The 17,726-nt window shown below is 31.0% G+C and overlaps 1 protein-coding gene and 1 pseudogene across 1 annotated transcript; one reads left to right on the plus strand and one right to left on the minus strand.

The window, feature by feature from the left end:
- The window catches only part of LOC114732415 (polyphenol oxidase, chloroplastic-like), a 36,540-nt pseudogene extending 34,979 nt beyond the window's left edge, over window positions 1–1,561 (minus strand).
- LOC114732416 (polyphenol oxidase, chloroplastic-like) lies at window positions 1,480–4,721 on the plus strand. The gene is made up of 2 exons (XM_028919696.1): window positions 1,480–2,429; window positions 3,713–4,721. Exons 1-2 carry the CDS (start codon window positions 1,480–1,482, stop codon window positions 4,599–4,601), a joined length of 1,839 nt encoding a protein of 612 aa, XP_028775529.1. The 3' UTR covers window positions 4,602–4,721.
- The last annotated feature ends 13,005 nt before the right edge of the window (window positions 4,722–17,726 follow it).

Genomic DNA, 17,726 nt, shown 5'->3' on the forward strand with positions numbered 1-17,726 from the left:
AGGGGCAGCCCCAGCAGTGTTGAGCACGACAACAATTTGATAACATACATTGGGATCAGAGGGAGTAAAAAATATACTACCTCCTATCTTAATTATAAGATATCATTTGTAGATATAAAAAAAATCTCATAGGTTCGGGGGCAATATTTAAAAACTTAGCTTAAAGAATCTGAAAAATAGGTAGTAATCACATTCACAGACAAAAATATGGTTAACGGGACCCATTTTATAAGAACCTCTCTATATATATTCTTTTAAATTTTAATTTAGTACCTCTACTTTTTTTTAATTAAATTCTTTAATTCTGTAGTATTGACACATTAGCTCTTCTATAAGAGTTAACAGTACTGTAACAGATCAACGTTACTGTGGTTGACGGTGCTAACTGAGCAAATTTACAAGATTTAATTAAGAGATAAAAAGATATAAGTATCAAATTAATAATTACGGAAAAATATGGGCACCTATAACATGATTTTCTCCGCAATCAAACTATATATTACTGTAATTCTTACAACTATGGAACTTTAACTTTATCAAATTACGGGCAATATACACGATGCAATTTTCTTCGAAATTTTTTTATTAAACTTATTTATATATAACTTTGCATAAAGCACATGGCAATTTTAAAAATTGAAAAGATAGCATTTCTCGCATCAGTTTTTATCATGAGGGCATATTCTATAAAGAAATAAATGATCCTTGTCATGGGTATCGATTATATTTTTTTAAGACTGTCTTTATTTAGTGAAGTCTGAAGCAATTTTTTTACCCATATGTAACTTTTCTCTAGTTGAATATATATATATATATATATAATACATAGTTTTAAATATGAGTGAATATAATTTTTTTCTATATTTGAACAATTAAAGTTTTATTGGTCATGGTGAGGTAAATAATTAGACATATTTTACAATAAAGAAGGGAGCTTGTGTCACAAAGAACCGAAAGAAACAGTAATCAAGTTTCATACGCAAGAAACGGAGAAAAATTACCTCCTCGAGACTTAGTTATAATACAAACAGAACTGTCTTCTTCTTTTTCTTCTTCTGGACTGATAATTGTCTACTTCAAATACCAAAAAAAAAAAATCGAAATTTGTAAGATGGAAGCTAGAAATTGTCCAATAAAAGCAGTTGGTCATTGAAGAAAATTCAGAGAAGTGGAAACATTTCGCTTATTAAATTCTGGAGAATTAATCATGTGCACAATAGTTCATTTATACTAATTAGCAAGTTATACTCGCAATAAATGCAGCTCTGAAATGTCAACATTAAAGGCTTTCAAACAAATTTCTTCTTTGATATCATCACCCCTACGAAAACTGTGAGAATAGAAACTGTGCCTCTTGCTGGTCAAAAAAAAAAAAAAAGAAACTGTGCCTCTATGTTTTTAATTTGGACTGGTCTTCTCAATCTCATCATAAAAGCCTTCGATACCAGCACTTATCATCTCAAACCAACTTGCCAAAACATGGCCTCCATCTCATCGTCATCTCTTTCCTTTTTGTCCTCCATTAATGCCTCTTCTTCTACTTCTTCCTTGTCTCCATTCTCTCATCCACGATCCTCCAGAAATACCAAACCAAAACCTTATCATGTTTCCAAATTCTCGTGCAAAGCCATGCATAGTGACTCTGAAAACCCTAAAAATATCTCCCAAGAAGATCAACAACTAGTTCATGTTCTAGCTAATCGGAGAAATGTTGTCCTTGGCGCCATTGGAGGGCTTTACGGTGCTGCCGCCGCCAACCCTTTTGCCTTCGCTGCTCCGGTGGCCCCACCAGACCTAACCACCTGTGGCCCACCGGATCTACCACCTGGCGTTGAACCAACCAACTGTTGCCCGCCAGTTTCCTCAAAAATCATAGACTTCAAGTTTCCACCCTCTAAACCCCTTAGGGTTAGACCGGCGGCTCACTTGGTCACCGCCGACCAATTAGCAAAGTACAAGAAAGCCATTGAGCTCATGAAAGCTTTACCTTCCGATGACCCACGTAGCTTCACACAACAAGCTAACGTTCACTGCGCATACTGCGTCGATGCGTATCACCAAGCAGGGTTCCCTGACCTCGATCTCCAAGTCCATAATTCTTGGCTTTTCTTTCCCTTTCATCGTTGGTACCTTTATTTCCACGAGAGAATCTTAGGGAGCCTGATCGGAGATCCCAGTTTTTCGTTGCCGTTCTGGAATTGGGATTCTCCCCCCGGAATGCAGATTCCGGCGATTTACACAGATTCTGCGTCGTCTCTGTATGATGCTCTTCGTAGTGCGAAACACCAACCTCCCGCAATCACGGACCTTGACTTTAACATCGACGACGACAGTTCCACGTCTCAGAACAGTAACAAAGGTCGTAGCGTCATCTCCAGTAATCTCACCATCATGTATAGGCAAATGGTCTCCAACGCCAAAACCCCAACGTAAGTTTTCTCACTTATGTACGTAAAATTTAATTTAATTTTTCAAACGTTTCCAAATATATGCGTAGATCTCACCTAGTTGACTTTAGTCCCATTTATTTACTTTTTAAATAAAAATACTTCAATCATGCTAAATATATTTTTTACATTTAACAAAAGTGTTAAATAGAGGATATTTTGAAACCAAGTAGTCAACTCAAATGAACGTAACTGGTATACACCATTTGATTTGGGGTTCTCGCTACCCTCCTGAAGGTTTAGCCTTTAGTACGTATCATGGCCATGCGAGGGAATCCCAAGGTCTTGTTATATTAGGTGAAATTGTTGGGGACCGACCTAGTATAAGTATAATTCGTCAATTTTTATATCATTCATACCCAATAAAAAATAAGCTTAATCCATCCAGCAGTCATGTAATATGTTAGGTAAAGTTGATCATAAATAAATTTTAAGTAATTTAAATTTTGGAAAACCTTTTTCAATGATAACAATGCATGTATTATTAATATAATCTTTTGGTTAAGTATGTATTTGTTCCTTTAATTTTACAAACTTTTAACTAGGTCTTTTAACTTTAGAAAATATATTTTTGGTTATTTAACTCTAAAATCGCTTAAATGTATTAATGTCTTGTATACTGACTCTTCTCTTAATACATTTAATTATACAAATAGCAGTGAAATAGAGATAATCGATATTGCCCTCTTATTGGAATAATAAATCGGTCCAAATAGGAAAAAATCACCACTGTGCCCACTAATTGAATAAATAATACTCTAGAAAGTATGGTGGGTCACTCCATCGAAGGCCTGAAGTGAATACTTTAAAAATTACAGTTTTCTGTCACCAAAAAAAAAAATACAGTTTTCTTCTAAATACATGCGCCCACTTCTGCATCCAATGGTTTTGATTTTCAACGCCCTTCTTTGGTATATATTAAAGGTCTCTCTTCTCTTTCCCATATACTCCTCCGGTCCTTAATATAGGACCCAATTGCTGAGTTGGTTTTGGTTCTAAATATAAGACCCATTTTTCATATTTATCAATTTTCTCTAAATTACCCCTATGGATACTCCGTCAACCATAATCAAGTAGAAGATAGAGAGGGGCATTAAGAAAGATGATTATGGTATTTTAGAAAAAACGTGTCACAATTTTTATAATTAACTAACTTACCTAACTTCCTTAATCTAATCAAATTAGTTAAATGGGTCCTATATTAAAGACCGGAGGAGTACTATATTTTTCATATTTCTCATGCTTATCTTTATTTTAATAAACAGACTATTCTTCGGAAGCGCCTACCGAGCCGGAGATGAGCCGAACCCCGGCCCCGGCTCTATCGAGAATATCCCTCACGATCCGGTCCACTTATGGACCGGCGACAACACCCAGCCTAACTACGAAGACATGGGAAACTTTTACTCAGCTGGCAGAGACCCCATTTTCTTCGGCCATCATTCCAACGTCGACAGAATGTGGAGCATATGGAAAACCCTAGGAGGCAAGAGAAGAGACATCTCCGACCCAGACTGGTTGAACTCCGGCTTCCTCTTCTACGACGAGAACAAGAACCTCGTACGCGTCAAAGTCAAAGATTGCCTCGACACAAGAAAACTGGGGTACGTCTATCAAGACGTCGAACTTCCATGGCTGAAATCAAAGCCCACACCTCGTCGCAGGTCTTCGAAAGCTCAAAAGGTAGCCCTGGTTCCTCAACTTTTTGGTGCTGGAGCTGCACAAGCTGCTGAGACTTCTTCAAAATCTGTCAAGTTCCCTGTAGTTCTGGAGTCTACAGTGAGCACAGATGTGAAGAGGCCGAAGAAGGGAAGGAGCAAGAAGGAGAAGGAAGAGAAGGAGGAGGTGTTGGTGATTGAAGGGATTGCGTTTGAGAGAAACGAAGCAGTGAAGTTTGATGTGTTCGTTAATGACGAAGATGATAAGGTTATAAGGCCAGATAACTCAGAGTTCGCAGGAAGTTTTGTGAGCGTGCCTCACACGCACAAGCACAAGAACAAGAAGATTATTACAAATTTAAGGTTGGGGTTGAGTGATTTATTGGAGGATTTAGAAGCCGAGGACGATGATAGTGTTCGTGTGACTTTGGTTCCGAGGTATGGGAAAGGGCGAGTCACAATCAGAGGCATCAAGATCGAGCTTATTGAAGACTAAGATTTCTCAGAAGTTAATTTGGTGATCTTTCATGGTGGCTTCGAGTGATTTTCTTCATTAGTTGTTTATTTTGGCTACCTTATTTTTTTGCAGCTAAAATCATTAAACTTCAAGATGTATAATTTGCAAGGAACAAAAAACCGAACCGGATATTGAACTGGTCGAGATAGTGGGTTAAGGGTTAATAGTCGGACCAGGGTCAGACCGGGGTCGAACCGGTCATATTAAAATAATACAATTTAATTGGCAATAATAAAATAAAATAACATTCATAAATAATAATCACTCAATAAAATACAAAAAACTACAGAAATAATTTAAATGCTTAATTGTACCAAATTAACATTAATAAATAGAATCCAAGAAGCTTTGGGATCTAATTAATTCCAAGCAGGGAAGCTTCTATTGATTAATTATTTATTTGATGAAATAATTTATTCTATTTTAGAAAGCTTTTCGAATTTTCTGGCCATCATCTATAGACCTTGTGATTCAAGAAATTGGTTTAACATTTATGAAGGCATACAGCTCAACCGACACAAATAAATAACATATTATCTCTGTTGTAAATATTATGTTGTGTGGATGTTCATAACTCCTTAGCCCTTTGAGATTCCTTCTCATGGTTAATAGCATTATACCTTATAACTCCCAAATTGAAGGGTTTCAAGTATTGATTTCCTATAACCTCCAATTGTACAATTATGTCGCTTAATTTCTTTCTTTATGTACTTGTAACTCTTTAGGTTAGTCTTCAATATTGGGGTCCTATAAATAGGAGATGATGTACACACATTTGAGACAATGAAGTAAATGAGAACTCCCCCTTAATTTCTCCTCTAATTTCCTCTTATTTTCTCCATCTCCCTCATCTCAATCTTTGTACTTTTCTCATTTTTCATAACACGTTATCAGCACGAGTTTGCTCTGAAGATTTGAGGTATGAGCCCTTTGTAAATTAATATATTCTTATAGTATATGATAATACTTTCTACTAACTTTTCCTTACCTAATTATTCTTTTTATCTTATTATCACGTCTAATTTTAATTTTCTATATATTTGCTATATATTATGTTGTTCTTTTATGTTATTTATTAATTTATTCTTTTTATACATTTTAATCCTATTATCTCCCCATTGTGATATTGTGTTATTTATTTTATTTATTTTTTCATACTTCTTGTTCTATTTTTTGTTTACATATATCTGTTTGGTTTATATTATGTCATTTTATATCTATCACAGTATTATATATATATATATATGATTATATAATGTTATTTATATTTGATTATGAATTTTAATTTATTTAATTAATTTCATTACAATATTATTTAATTTCATTTTATTAAATGGCTAGAAGCCATATGTGATTAGATGACCAAAAGTCATATCACTTTTGCAATTGTTTTTTTGTGAAAGAACACTATGGATGCTTTTAAATGGAATGACAAGAAAAATTTATGGCACTTTGATGATTTGATAGTGACAAATATCAAAGCTCTGAAAGCTACATGGTGACAAGTATTGAAGCCCTGAAGGCTACATTGTGACAAGTATCAAAGCCCTGAAGGCTAATAGTTCAAACATCAAATGGCATAAAAGAGCTTTATTTGAAAGATTTTTACTATAGTCCTGAAGACTAATATTTGAATAAATTGATTATGTACTACTGAAAGTAAGGAACATGTCTATAAAAGTGATAAAGAGCATGCCCACATTGTACTGTTGGAATTAATAATTAAAGGGCAATAATATTTGATTTTAGCTATTAAACCATAATTGAGGAGATATTGATACCTCTATAGTAAAAAATAATTATGAGTAAATATCATAATATGACCAAAAGTCATATAGACAAATATATGTACCAATCTATTGAAAGTAAATGTTAAAATTGGTTATGAAATCAAAAGATCAAAAGATATTATGAAAAGTATGAAAATGTAGTTATAATGCCCAAGGTAATGTCTTATAGAGAAATATGTTCAAATTAGTCAAAGTTGAAAAATATAATCAGAAGGCTATATCCAGAAGGTTATATGATATTATTTTAAATTTCTTGTGATTGATTGGTAGAAATATATTATTATAAGTATTTGATATTAAGATATTGATAAACATTAAAAGTAGTTATTGGTCACTTTGAAATGTTAATTTATGGTGCCAATTTATTTGCATATTTATGAATATGAATTGTGAATATAATTTATTTTCATATCAATAGAATAGCAAAAAAAAAAAATGGTCATATTATGATATTGGTACTTTATTGTGCTATTTGTGCACAAATTAAAGAGATGATATATTGTTCATATTTTGTTTACTTATATGCTATTTGTATGATCTTAGTTTGAATGATTTATTGTGATTTATTGACAATAAATTTTATTGTGAGCATTTGAAATTGTTTTGAGTTTAACTAAACAAGAAATTAGATGAGAAAGAAAAGTTAAGTATTCATACAAAGTGTATGTAATTTTTTAAAAGATATATTTTGAGTATTACAAATTAAATAAATAATATATATTAATATTAAGAAGTTTTGACGATAAGTTCAATTTTACACTTTATTCTCAGAAAGTTTATTTTAAAAGATATTCTATATTTGTGTTCTTTTTAATTATATGAGTTTGTTTATGAGAATAAATTAAGCATGTGCAAATGATAATTATAGTTTAAAAAATTATGATTATTGGATTAATTCAAACATTATTTAATTCTTTAAGTTCATATATTTTAAAAAGGTATAAAAGAAAATTGTATATCTACAATTAAATTAGTTTTTGCAGTGACATTTGAGAGAAAAAATCATATATTTATGTCACATTTGAATTGAGAAAATGGAAATTTATTTAACTTTATGAGAAAATTTATTATAAATAGTTGATATTAATTTCGATTGGTTGGACAAAATCATCTTTGCAGTATGTGTAAATTCTATATATATTACAAGTTAAACTTATGATACTTATAACTATTTATTATTATGTATTACGATATTATTAAGATGAATTTGTCTCCTTATTCTTCTCAAATTACTTAGTTCCTGAAGAATTATGTGTAAAAATATTAATATAGTTCTTGAAGAACTAATACATATTTTTCTTTATGGGCAGATAAAGAATTAATGGTAAAAAAAATGATCCATTGATCTACATTAGAACTTCGGTTTCGAAAGAGTCTGAAAAGTAATAGCCTAATCGAATTAAAATCCATAATTATATATGAACTAGGAAGTACTTGACTTTCAAGTGATAGAGGTTATTAGCCTATTATATGCTAGTCACTGTTTTTGAAATACATGAATAAAGAACACATGTTTTTATGACTCACACTTGAGGGGGAGACTGTTGAAATACAAGTGTGAGTTGATGTTGGATGGAGTTTTACTTGAAACTTGTTACAGTAAACCAGAAGTTTACTCGCCTAATTAATGTATAGTTGGGGTGGCTTGTCTGATTATCATAAATAATATATATGATGTAACAAATTATTGATGATTATGTATTGACATTTATTGAAGAACCGGAAGATTCTTCATGAATAGCCAACATATATATGATCCAAGAATTCATATGCTGCTTATTCTCAATGAAAAATTGATTACATTAATATCACTAGTTATGATGTAAAATGGATTTCTACATTTCTGGAAATATATCAAATTCAGATATATGAGCCCATACCAATAGCATGCAAACCATACAAGTATTTAATAAATTTGATAGATGCATCTATAAAATGGTTACATGTATTATTATTAATTTGCAACCTGAAGTTTGCAAAATTATTTGAGTAATCATTACGTTGAGTGCACAAGTTCCAGACTATGAGATTCAGAAAATTTCTATTGAAAAAGATTGTGAATTTATATCCCAGAATTTCAGTGATCAACATGCATTTGTAAGAAAAATAATTGAAAAGTCTACTTAACAGAACGATCTGACAGAATTATTAGCCTTCATAAATGGCTAGATCAATACTTTTGAGAAAAAGATCTTCATCTCAGGGTTGGCTTGTTTAGTTTGATATGTTGTAACATTTATGCAAATCAAGCCAATAAAATTCTCTCAATGAAATTGACTTTTGGTCAGGAGCCAAATATTTTCCATCTTAAAAGTTTGAATGTGCAATGCTTATGTCTATTGATCCACCACAATATACATATAGATGGATATAAAAAATTGGAATGAATGTTGGGTAAGAACCTCTTTCTTCTTGTTTGTATCTAAAAGAAACAAAAGGGATGTTTCTAAAAGACGCAAATGAATTGAGGAGACTCATACTGTGATTAATTGATTGTCATTTGACAAAATTTTCCCAACATGAGGGGGAGAAATTGAGTAGCTGGAAAAGATAACATATAGAATGCATTATTATTATCAAGTATAGATCCTTAGATATATGATAGTATGAACCAGAAGTTCATCAAAGAATGCATCCATGAGATATTACAAAATATGTGCCAAATGCTATTACTGACCTAAATGAGTATTACTAAATCTCATATTCCAGTTGAAAATGCTCCAATTAGTATAAATAAAAGTGAGACATGCTTGAAGCATGAGAGATTAATCGGTTCCGATATAATTATATTGAACAAAAAGGAGCATGAAATTTAAAAGTTATATTAAGGAGGCATGTGCTCTAGAAGAGTACTAAGACATAACTAGTTGAAAAAAAAAAAAAGAGCCCCAGAAGAGGTTCAGGTACCTGAAAAGTAATGAAGAAATCTCAATAAGTTATGTCACAAGAGGAAAAATGGAACCAAAAAGATAAAGTTGTCGACAACGTTTTTGATAATAATATCACGTGATTTTAAAGAGGATCTTATATGAAAGTAGAAATTTGGCCAAAAGCAAAAGGAAAGGAGAAAAGATGCAATGGAAATATAATTATTATTTTAATATGTGAAAATTATGGACCCGCAGTCCAAACACATCAAATACAAAGTTATTATGTGACATATGAATATTTTTGTGAAAATAAAGAATTTCACAAAGGTCCAGTGATTATGATTAGGCATAATATTTTGTGATGGATGCAATAATTTTTGCATATATTACTAGTTTGGCAGTATATGAAAAATGAAATATGCGTCTGTTAGATATCGTTATAGCCTATACATGTGGCTCACTAAATAATGAAGTTTACATGAGAATTCTTGAGGGATTTAAAATGCCAGAAGCATTTATATAGAAGAAAATCATCCAATGCTTAAAATATTATGTTGAATAAGATAATCTGAGTATACATATCTGGCTTAGAAAAATGTATTAGAAATAAATAATTTCGTATCTTACTTGACCCGAAGATCAAGTTATTGAATGCATCAATGATTGCAAAATGATTGATTTTTTTATGATAATTTTGTTTGCAAAATATATTCAACTAAATAGATTAGAAGTCCCATATATTTATTCTATAATAATATTTACATATATTGTCAATATTATGGTAAAGATAAGTTTCTGTAGGTATGCATGTGAATAATGAAACTGAGATTGGATATGTAGTTCTATAAAATTACATGATATCATTTTATTCAAATTAAATTAATTATGTCGATACAAGATATATTATAGTATTTTTCAGAATAAACTTTCTTTGCAGTTTTCTCAGTGCAAGTAAAGAATATATTGATAATTCCACATATCTAGAAGATATGTTAGAGGAATACATTTCAATTAATTTGATGACGACGTACTATGCATAGTTAAGCTAAAAAGAAGATATGCTTGAAAAGCCATTGGACAACTTGAGAAATTAGTATACTCTATTATGATAAATGATAGAAAGTGATGCTGTTGACAGGGGGAGTAAAAGTGATGTTGTCATTAGATGGAGTAAAGATCATGTTGTACTCTTTTCCTTAGCCAAGATTTTGTCCCACGAGGTTTTTCTATTAAGATTTTGTAACGAAGCAGCTTCAATATATATTGTGTACTCTTTTTCCTTCACTAGGATTTTGTCCCACTGGGTTTTTCCTAGTAAGGTTTTAATGAGGCACAATATTTGTTTATGAACATCCAAGGGGGAGTGTTGTAAATATTATGTTGTGTGGATGTTCATAACTCCTTAGCCCTTTGGGATTCCTTCTCATGGTTAATGGCATTATACCTTATAACTCCCAAATTGAAGGGTTTCAAGTATTGATTTCCTATAACCTCCAATTGTACAATTATGTCGCTTAATTTCTTTCTTTATGTACTTGTAACTCTTTAGGTTAGTCTTCAATATTGGGGTCCTATAAATAGGAGATGATGTACACACATTTGAGACAATGAAGTAAATGAGAACTCCCCCTTAATTTCTCCTCTAATTTCCTCTTATTTTCTCCATCTCCCTCATCTCAATCTTTGTACTTTTCTCATTTTTCATAACAATCTCAGATTAATTCATGAAAATTTTACCTTTAGTTATCTTCAATTATAAAAATCTAAGAACTTAAATATAGAGTATCGATGTATTGAATATATGGGTAATTCTGATTAGGTAGAGACTTGTGATTGCAAAAAAAAAAAAAGAAAAAAGAAAAAAAAAAAAAAGAAAAAAGAAAAGAAAAGAACACAGCAGAGACCCACAACTTCCAGTAATCGATTGAGCTACATTTGGTGTTTTAGATCCCACGCTACACTCTAAGTGTGAATGCCTTTTGATTCTATTATACTCAAAGTGTTTCAAATCCTACATAATAGCAATTCCAGTGACCCAGAGCATATTTAACTGAATGAAAACAACAGCATAGAAGCAAAAAAAAGAAGAACTGCAAATCTGCAACCTTGAAGAACAAGGCGACGTGCAACGACTTGCAACGAGATCGAAGAAGAAGAGAAAAATAGAACAGCGATTGAAGGATTTGGGCAGCCCACTACCATGACAGAGAAGAAAACCATGGCTAGCAATTCAGTGATTTGGGCGACGGCGCGACGCAGTGAAGATTGAGGATTGAAGATGAGAGGCTAGGGATTTTTGATTTCAGATTTGGGGGAGGGAAAGAGAAGAAATGAACTATCGGAGGATTACGAGAGGCTGCCCGTTGCTGTTTTAATTTTTTTTGTTTCTTTCTAAATAAATAAAACGACGCCGTTCTCGAAAGGGGAAGCTTAAAAAAAAATTAAACCGGTAACCCGGGTTACCTGGTTTTCCCAGTTTTTTAACAGTTAGACTGGTTTTATACCGGTCTAATCATTGACTGGTTTTGGATCTAAACCAGACCGGACCAGAGACCGGTTCACCGGTTTTCCGGTCGAACCGGCCGGTCCGGTCCGGTTTTTTTTCAGTGATAATTTGTTATGTTCACGCAAGATGAGACGTGAGATCTTTATGATAGGGTCACGAGGGGAAGGCGATGAGCGAATAGGAGCACGGCCTTGTCTAACCTTATCCATACTCTGACCAATGTAGAAAGTTTTCTATTCATCTTATCCACTTGCTATTTTAATCAATACATGGAGAGTTTTTGGCACTTTGAAAAATCATATTGTCATTGAATTATTAAAATCCCATGTGTCCTTTAATATCGATGTTATTTCTAAATCTTATTTTCTTAACTTTAATTTTGCTAAAATAGGATTGTTAAGTATTTGTAACTTGTAAAAATCTTATTTGCTATGAATGTCATTTTGTCTTTGATTACCCAAAAAAAATAAATTAAATCCAATGTGTGGAGGTGAAAATTCCTTAATAAATAAAAGAATAAGAGAAAAGAAAATTAGTTGGGAGGCAAGAGGGATTATGACATTATATTTAGGATCAAACGCAGAAATTATAAAATCAACCTCATATTTAGAACCGGATAAACTATTTTCTTTATAATTTATTAACCCTACCAATTGAAACCAATTTATTTATATCATTCTAATTTTATCAATCTCACCAAGGAACAGATTGGAAAGAAGCTGGGACAAGGAGGGGGGGAAAAAAAAACTCCATGTGCGCGATTACCACTAGCACCATTATTGTAAGATAGTGAACAATAGTACATTATACATAGTTTACAAATATATGAAAGAAAATTCAAAATTATCTATTACTCTTCAGCTTACATACAATGACAAACGAGTTATCCCCATCCAAACATGCAAAGATAAGTTCTTAATGAGACTTTAATTCACAAAGATCATACACGTAAGTATCTATCAATTATTACTAAACGAATTATTTTAAAATTACTTTAAAACTACTCTAAATCTACTTTCTTTTCTTAAAGGCTATCATCTAAAAATCACTTCCTCTTTTGAATCCCTATATGTCTCTTAGGCGTGTTTAGCTCAATTAATTTATTAGAATAGTTAATTATATATTAAACTCTAATTCAATTCCCTGAAATTCCCAAATTTTGTATCCTTGATTATTCTAATCTAACTCAATATTACTTGAGTAGCAGTGGAGATCATCAAGAAATTTCTTATTAAAATGTAATATTGTTAGTCGATGATAGAAATCACCTTGGGATGGTAGGAATTTAATATTAACATGTGAAAGTCGTGAATATATAAAAACAAAGTTTGAAATTCATTCAAAAAAAAAAAACAAAGTTTGAAAGGATGGATTGTTTTTTCTTTGTTTGGCTTTTCAGTTGGAATACGGAATGACAGCTAAATATAAGACGTACTTCGCATGTGATACAGAAAAGGAGGAAGAAGACAAGACAAGAAAGACGAGAAGCACGAAGACAAGAGAACCGAATGATACAAACTACAAAAGAAGATTAGCAATAGCCATACGCAACGATGAGACGCACACATCAAAACAGAAGAGAGAGAAAAATATATGAGAATGGCTCTGACAATGATGTGGAATGATGTGGTTTTTCCCCCCTCTTATAACTAGGTTATTATTTTGATAAATAAAATCTAATACTCCTCCATTCCTTAATATAGGATCTAATTCTTGAGTTGGTTTTCCGAAATATAAGACTCATTTTTCATATTTATCAATTTTCTCTAAATTACCCCTATGGATATTCCCTCAATCATAATCAAGTAGAAAAAGGAGAGGAGGTATTAAGAAAGATAATTATGGTGTTTTAGGAAAAATGTGTCATTTTTCTTATAATTAACTAACTTACCTAACTTCTTTAATCTAATCAAATTACTTAAATGGATATTATATTAAGGACCGAAAGAATATATTATTATAGGAAATGTTTCTCTTCACCTCATCTTTACTCTGACCAACATTTAGAGTACAGATCACATATAGCGGGTCCCACATATATATTTTTTGAAATTACAATCAAGTCCAAAAAAATTACTGAAAAGTCCTATTATGCTTCTCTCTCATTTTATTTTTTATTTATAGACCAGAGAGAGAATATTTCTTTTATCCTTCATCTAAGTCATCTTATTAAAATTATTATATGAATATATAATTTTTTGAAAATTTCAGTTCTCACTCATTTCTAAAATTACAATCTGGCAATGTCTTAATCCTAAAATTTAATTTAATTTATCTATTGGTCCCAAATTGTTATTCCGCCAAAATCAAAGTTAACTGGAACGTGTCAAATTTCCTTGCAGCGTTTTCTACCCTTTTTTTCCAGGAACGAGATCTCATTTTCTAGTTCTAAAAGTTTTATATGTTGTGTAAAGAGTAAACAAGTATATGGACCCGATCTTGGGGCCCACACAATTGAATATATATTTTTATATATAATAATTTGGATTTTCATTTTATAGAATGCATCCTCTGGTTGAATTCGTTGGATCAGCGAAAGAGGAAAGTGCATCAACATTTTGGTTTGGACAAATGGAAAAGTGGAAGGAAAATTGAGAGGAGAATATTATGAAAGAAAACGTGACTTTGAAATTTTAATATTTTTAACAATTATTCCTTTCACTATTTTTTCCTTTAATTTTCTTCCTATCCAAATAAAGGATAAGAGATTTATATAGATGTAAAAGTTTTCAATTACGCCGTAGCACTATATTGTATGCCGAATTTTATGCTTATATATTAGCATTATTTAACTTGGTGTGGAGAGTTCAATAATTTACGTTTTGAAAGTTTGCTATTATCATTGACACGAAAATATATAATATGGCACATTATGGTAAGGTAAATATGTAATTTTATCTCCGATCTTATTTCTTATGCACATCTATCATCCTCATCTTTTTAAAGGTGCAGTTTCACTCGTAATTTTTTTTGTGTGTGTAATTTTACCCATGATAGTTTTTTTCTGTTTTTGTGTAAAATTTTACTTTTGATCTTATTTCTCACGTAAAAATAATAATAATTAATGCCTTGCAGACTTGTGACTTGCTGGTTAGGTGCCATGCTCTTGTCTATAAAGTCAAGAGTTTGAATAGGCATGGGACTGAAGAGAAAAAATAATCATAAATAAAATTGTACAACTAAAAAGACTAGGGTATTGGACTATTGGATGCATTTAAGAAATAAGATGAAGGATAAATGTTATATCGAAGAAATAATGAATTTTTTCAGTGTTTTAGTTTGTCAAACCTCTTTTATTTCATGATGGATCAATATATTATGTATTAATCATAATTGTTACTCCTCTGATATTTAATATAAGATCTAATTAACTAATTTGAATATATTAAGGATATTAGTTAAATTAGTTAATATGATATATTTTTTCAAAATATCCTAAGTATCTTCCGTAATTCCATCCCTTCCTCGTCCACTTAATTATTATTAGAAAAATATTAATAGTGTTAATTTGAGAAAAAAGTAGTACAGCTGTTATGTAATCACGGGAAGAACATAGTTTTAAAATTAGAAATTTTAGAAGAGTACAGCAAGGCTGTGGCAGCTGGCTTTGAGGCCATTATGGCCAATGCCTTAAGCCTCAAAATAATTACTTTGCAACTATTCATCCTTTAAAAATAAAAACCATTACATGTAGATAAAGCATACGTATATGTATTTAGAATGAAACTGTAATTTTTAAAGTATTCATTTTAATCCTTCAAATAGTGGTCCACCATACTTTTTATACATGGTAGTATTTATTCCATTAGTGGGCAGTTGTATTCCTGTATGCATTTACTACTCCTTGTTGGTCCTAATTCTAAGAGGAGGGCAAAGTTGATTATTTTATTTTATTTGATTGCTATTTAACTTCTTGGCGGTCCTAATAATTTATTGTATAATTGAACGTATTAAGAGAAGAGCTAGTATTAAGACATTACCTCATTCATACATTTTCAGAAATACAAAAAACTCATTTTAATAATAACCTAAAATTATATATATATCATGAATTTAAATGAAAATGGTTAACGAAATGTTTATGTACATATATATATAATTGTAATATGTATTAGTTGTTAAATTGTATAGGACTTATATATATCAGAACAAATTAGGTGATTGCAAATGCTTGTGGTTCTAACCTTTTCAGAAGTTTTGGTCAAAAGAGAAAACTGTTTTAGAAGCAATCCGCTCATCCCATTATTCTCTGTTTTTTTCCCCCTCATGACATTGTGCTGGTGCAATTAAGAATTGGAATTAATTAATTAGGGACAATGAAAATTTATGAAAGACGCCGGAAACAAAACTATAAAACCGTTGGATATGCGCTGAGTCACATGCTAGCTAGCTAGTGATGATGTAGTTGTGAAGCATTTTCATATAATACAGAACCTCCTATATTTAATACTGCCTCTGATTATTAATATAAGAATTAGTTGACTAATTTAAATAGATTAAGAAAACTAGTTAAGTTAGTTATTTATAATAAATATGTATTATTTTTCTAAAATATATTTGCTAATTAAGTATATTAGTTAGAATTACTATTATTATAAAGACTACCTTAGAGAAAAAAAGGATAGATACGAGAGATAAAGTAGATTGGGAATTTATATTTAAGACCAAAATAAATGTCAAATAAGCTCTTATATTAAGGACAGGAGGTAGTCCTAAATACAATATTTCAATCCATTTTTTTTCCAAATTTATATATATTTTAAAATATCTATGTGTGTTTGGATTGCTGTCTGCAACTCCAAAGCGTACATGGAAAAATATGCAACTATGGTTAGTGGCTTATTTTTAAAATATATATAAATTTGAAAAACAAAATGGATTGAAATATTGTATTTAGGACTACCTCTTGTCCTTAATATAAGAGCTTATTTGACATTTATTTTGGTCTTAAATATAAAATTCTAATCTACTTTATCTCTCATATCTATCCTTTTTTTTCCTAAGGTAATCTTTATAATAATAGTAGTTCTAACTAATATACTTAGTTAGCAAATATATTTTAGAAAAATAATACATATTTATTATAAATAACTAACTTAACTAGTTTTCTTAATCTATTTAAATTAGTCAACTAATTCTTATATTAATAATCTATAGGAGGTTCTGTATTATATGAAAATGCTTCACAACTACATCATCACTAGCTAGCTAGCATGTGACTCAGCGCATATCCAACGGTTTTATAGTTTTGTTTCCGGCGTCTTTCATAAATTTTCATTGTCCCTAATTAATTAATTCCAATTCTTAATTGCACCAGCACAATGTCATGAGGGGGGAAAAAACATAGAATAATGGGATGAGCGGATTGCTTCTAAAACAGTTTTCTCTTTTGACCAAAACTTCTGAAAAGGTTAGAACCACAAGCATTTGCAATCACCTAATTTGTTCTGATATATATAAGTCCTATACAATTTAACAACTAATACATATTACAATTATATATGTACATAAACATTTCGTTAACCATTTTCATTTAAATTCATGATATATATAATTTTAGGTTATTATTAAAATGAGTTTTTTGTATTTCTGAAAATGTATGAATGAGGTAATTTCTTTATAAATGAACTTCATCTTAGATTTGGTAAAACTATAACGAGCTAGTTAGAAACCCACAATACGTGGGAAAACAGTATAACTTATAAAAGAAAGCAAAACAAAGAATTAAAGAACAGAACAATAATGTCCAATATATGCTATCACTGTCTCATATATTATTTTTAACATATTCATGGGAATTCGATCAATGAAATTAAAGGACCAAGAGATTTGGTTAGAGAACAAGTCGTTTATGGGTATAACTTAACTCTCTCATACGCAGTAACTCACATTATTGGCGGTTTGGCATAAAGGGTAGGCTCTCATGCCTTAAATAGGT

Source organism: Neltuma alba, unplaced genomic scaffold (assembly GCF_004799145.2).
Source record: "Neltuma alba isolate B1F8T4 unplaced genomic scaffold, ASM479914v2 tig00012910_pilon, whole genome shotgun sequence".
NCBI lineage: Eukaryota > Viridiplantae > Streptophyta > Magnoliopsida > Fabales > Fabaceae > Neltuma > Neltuma alba.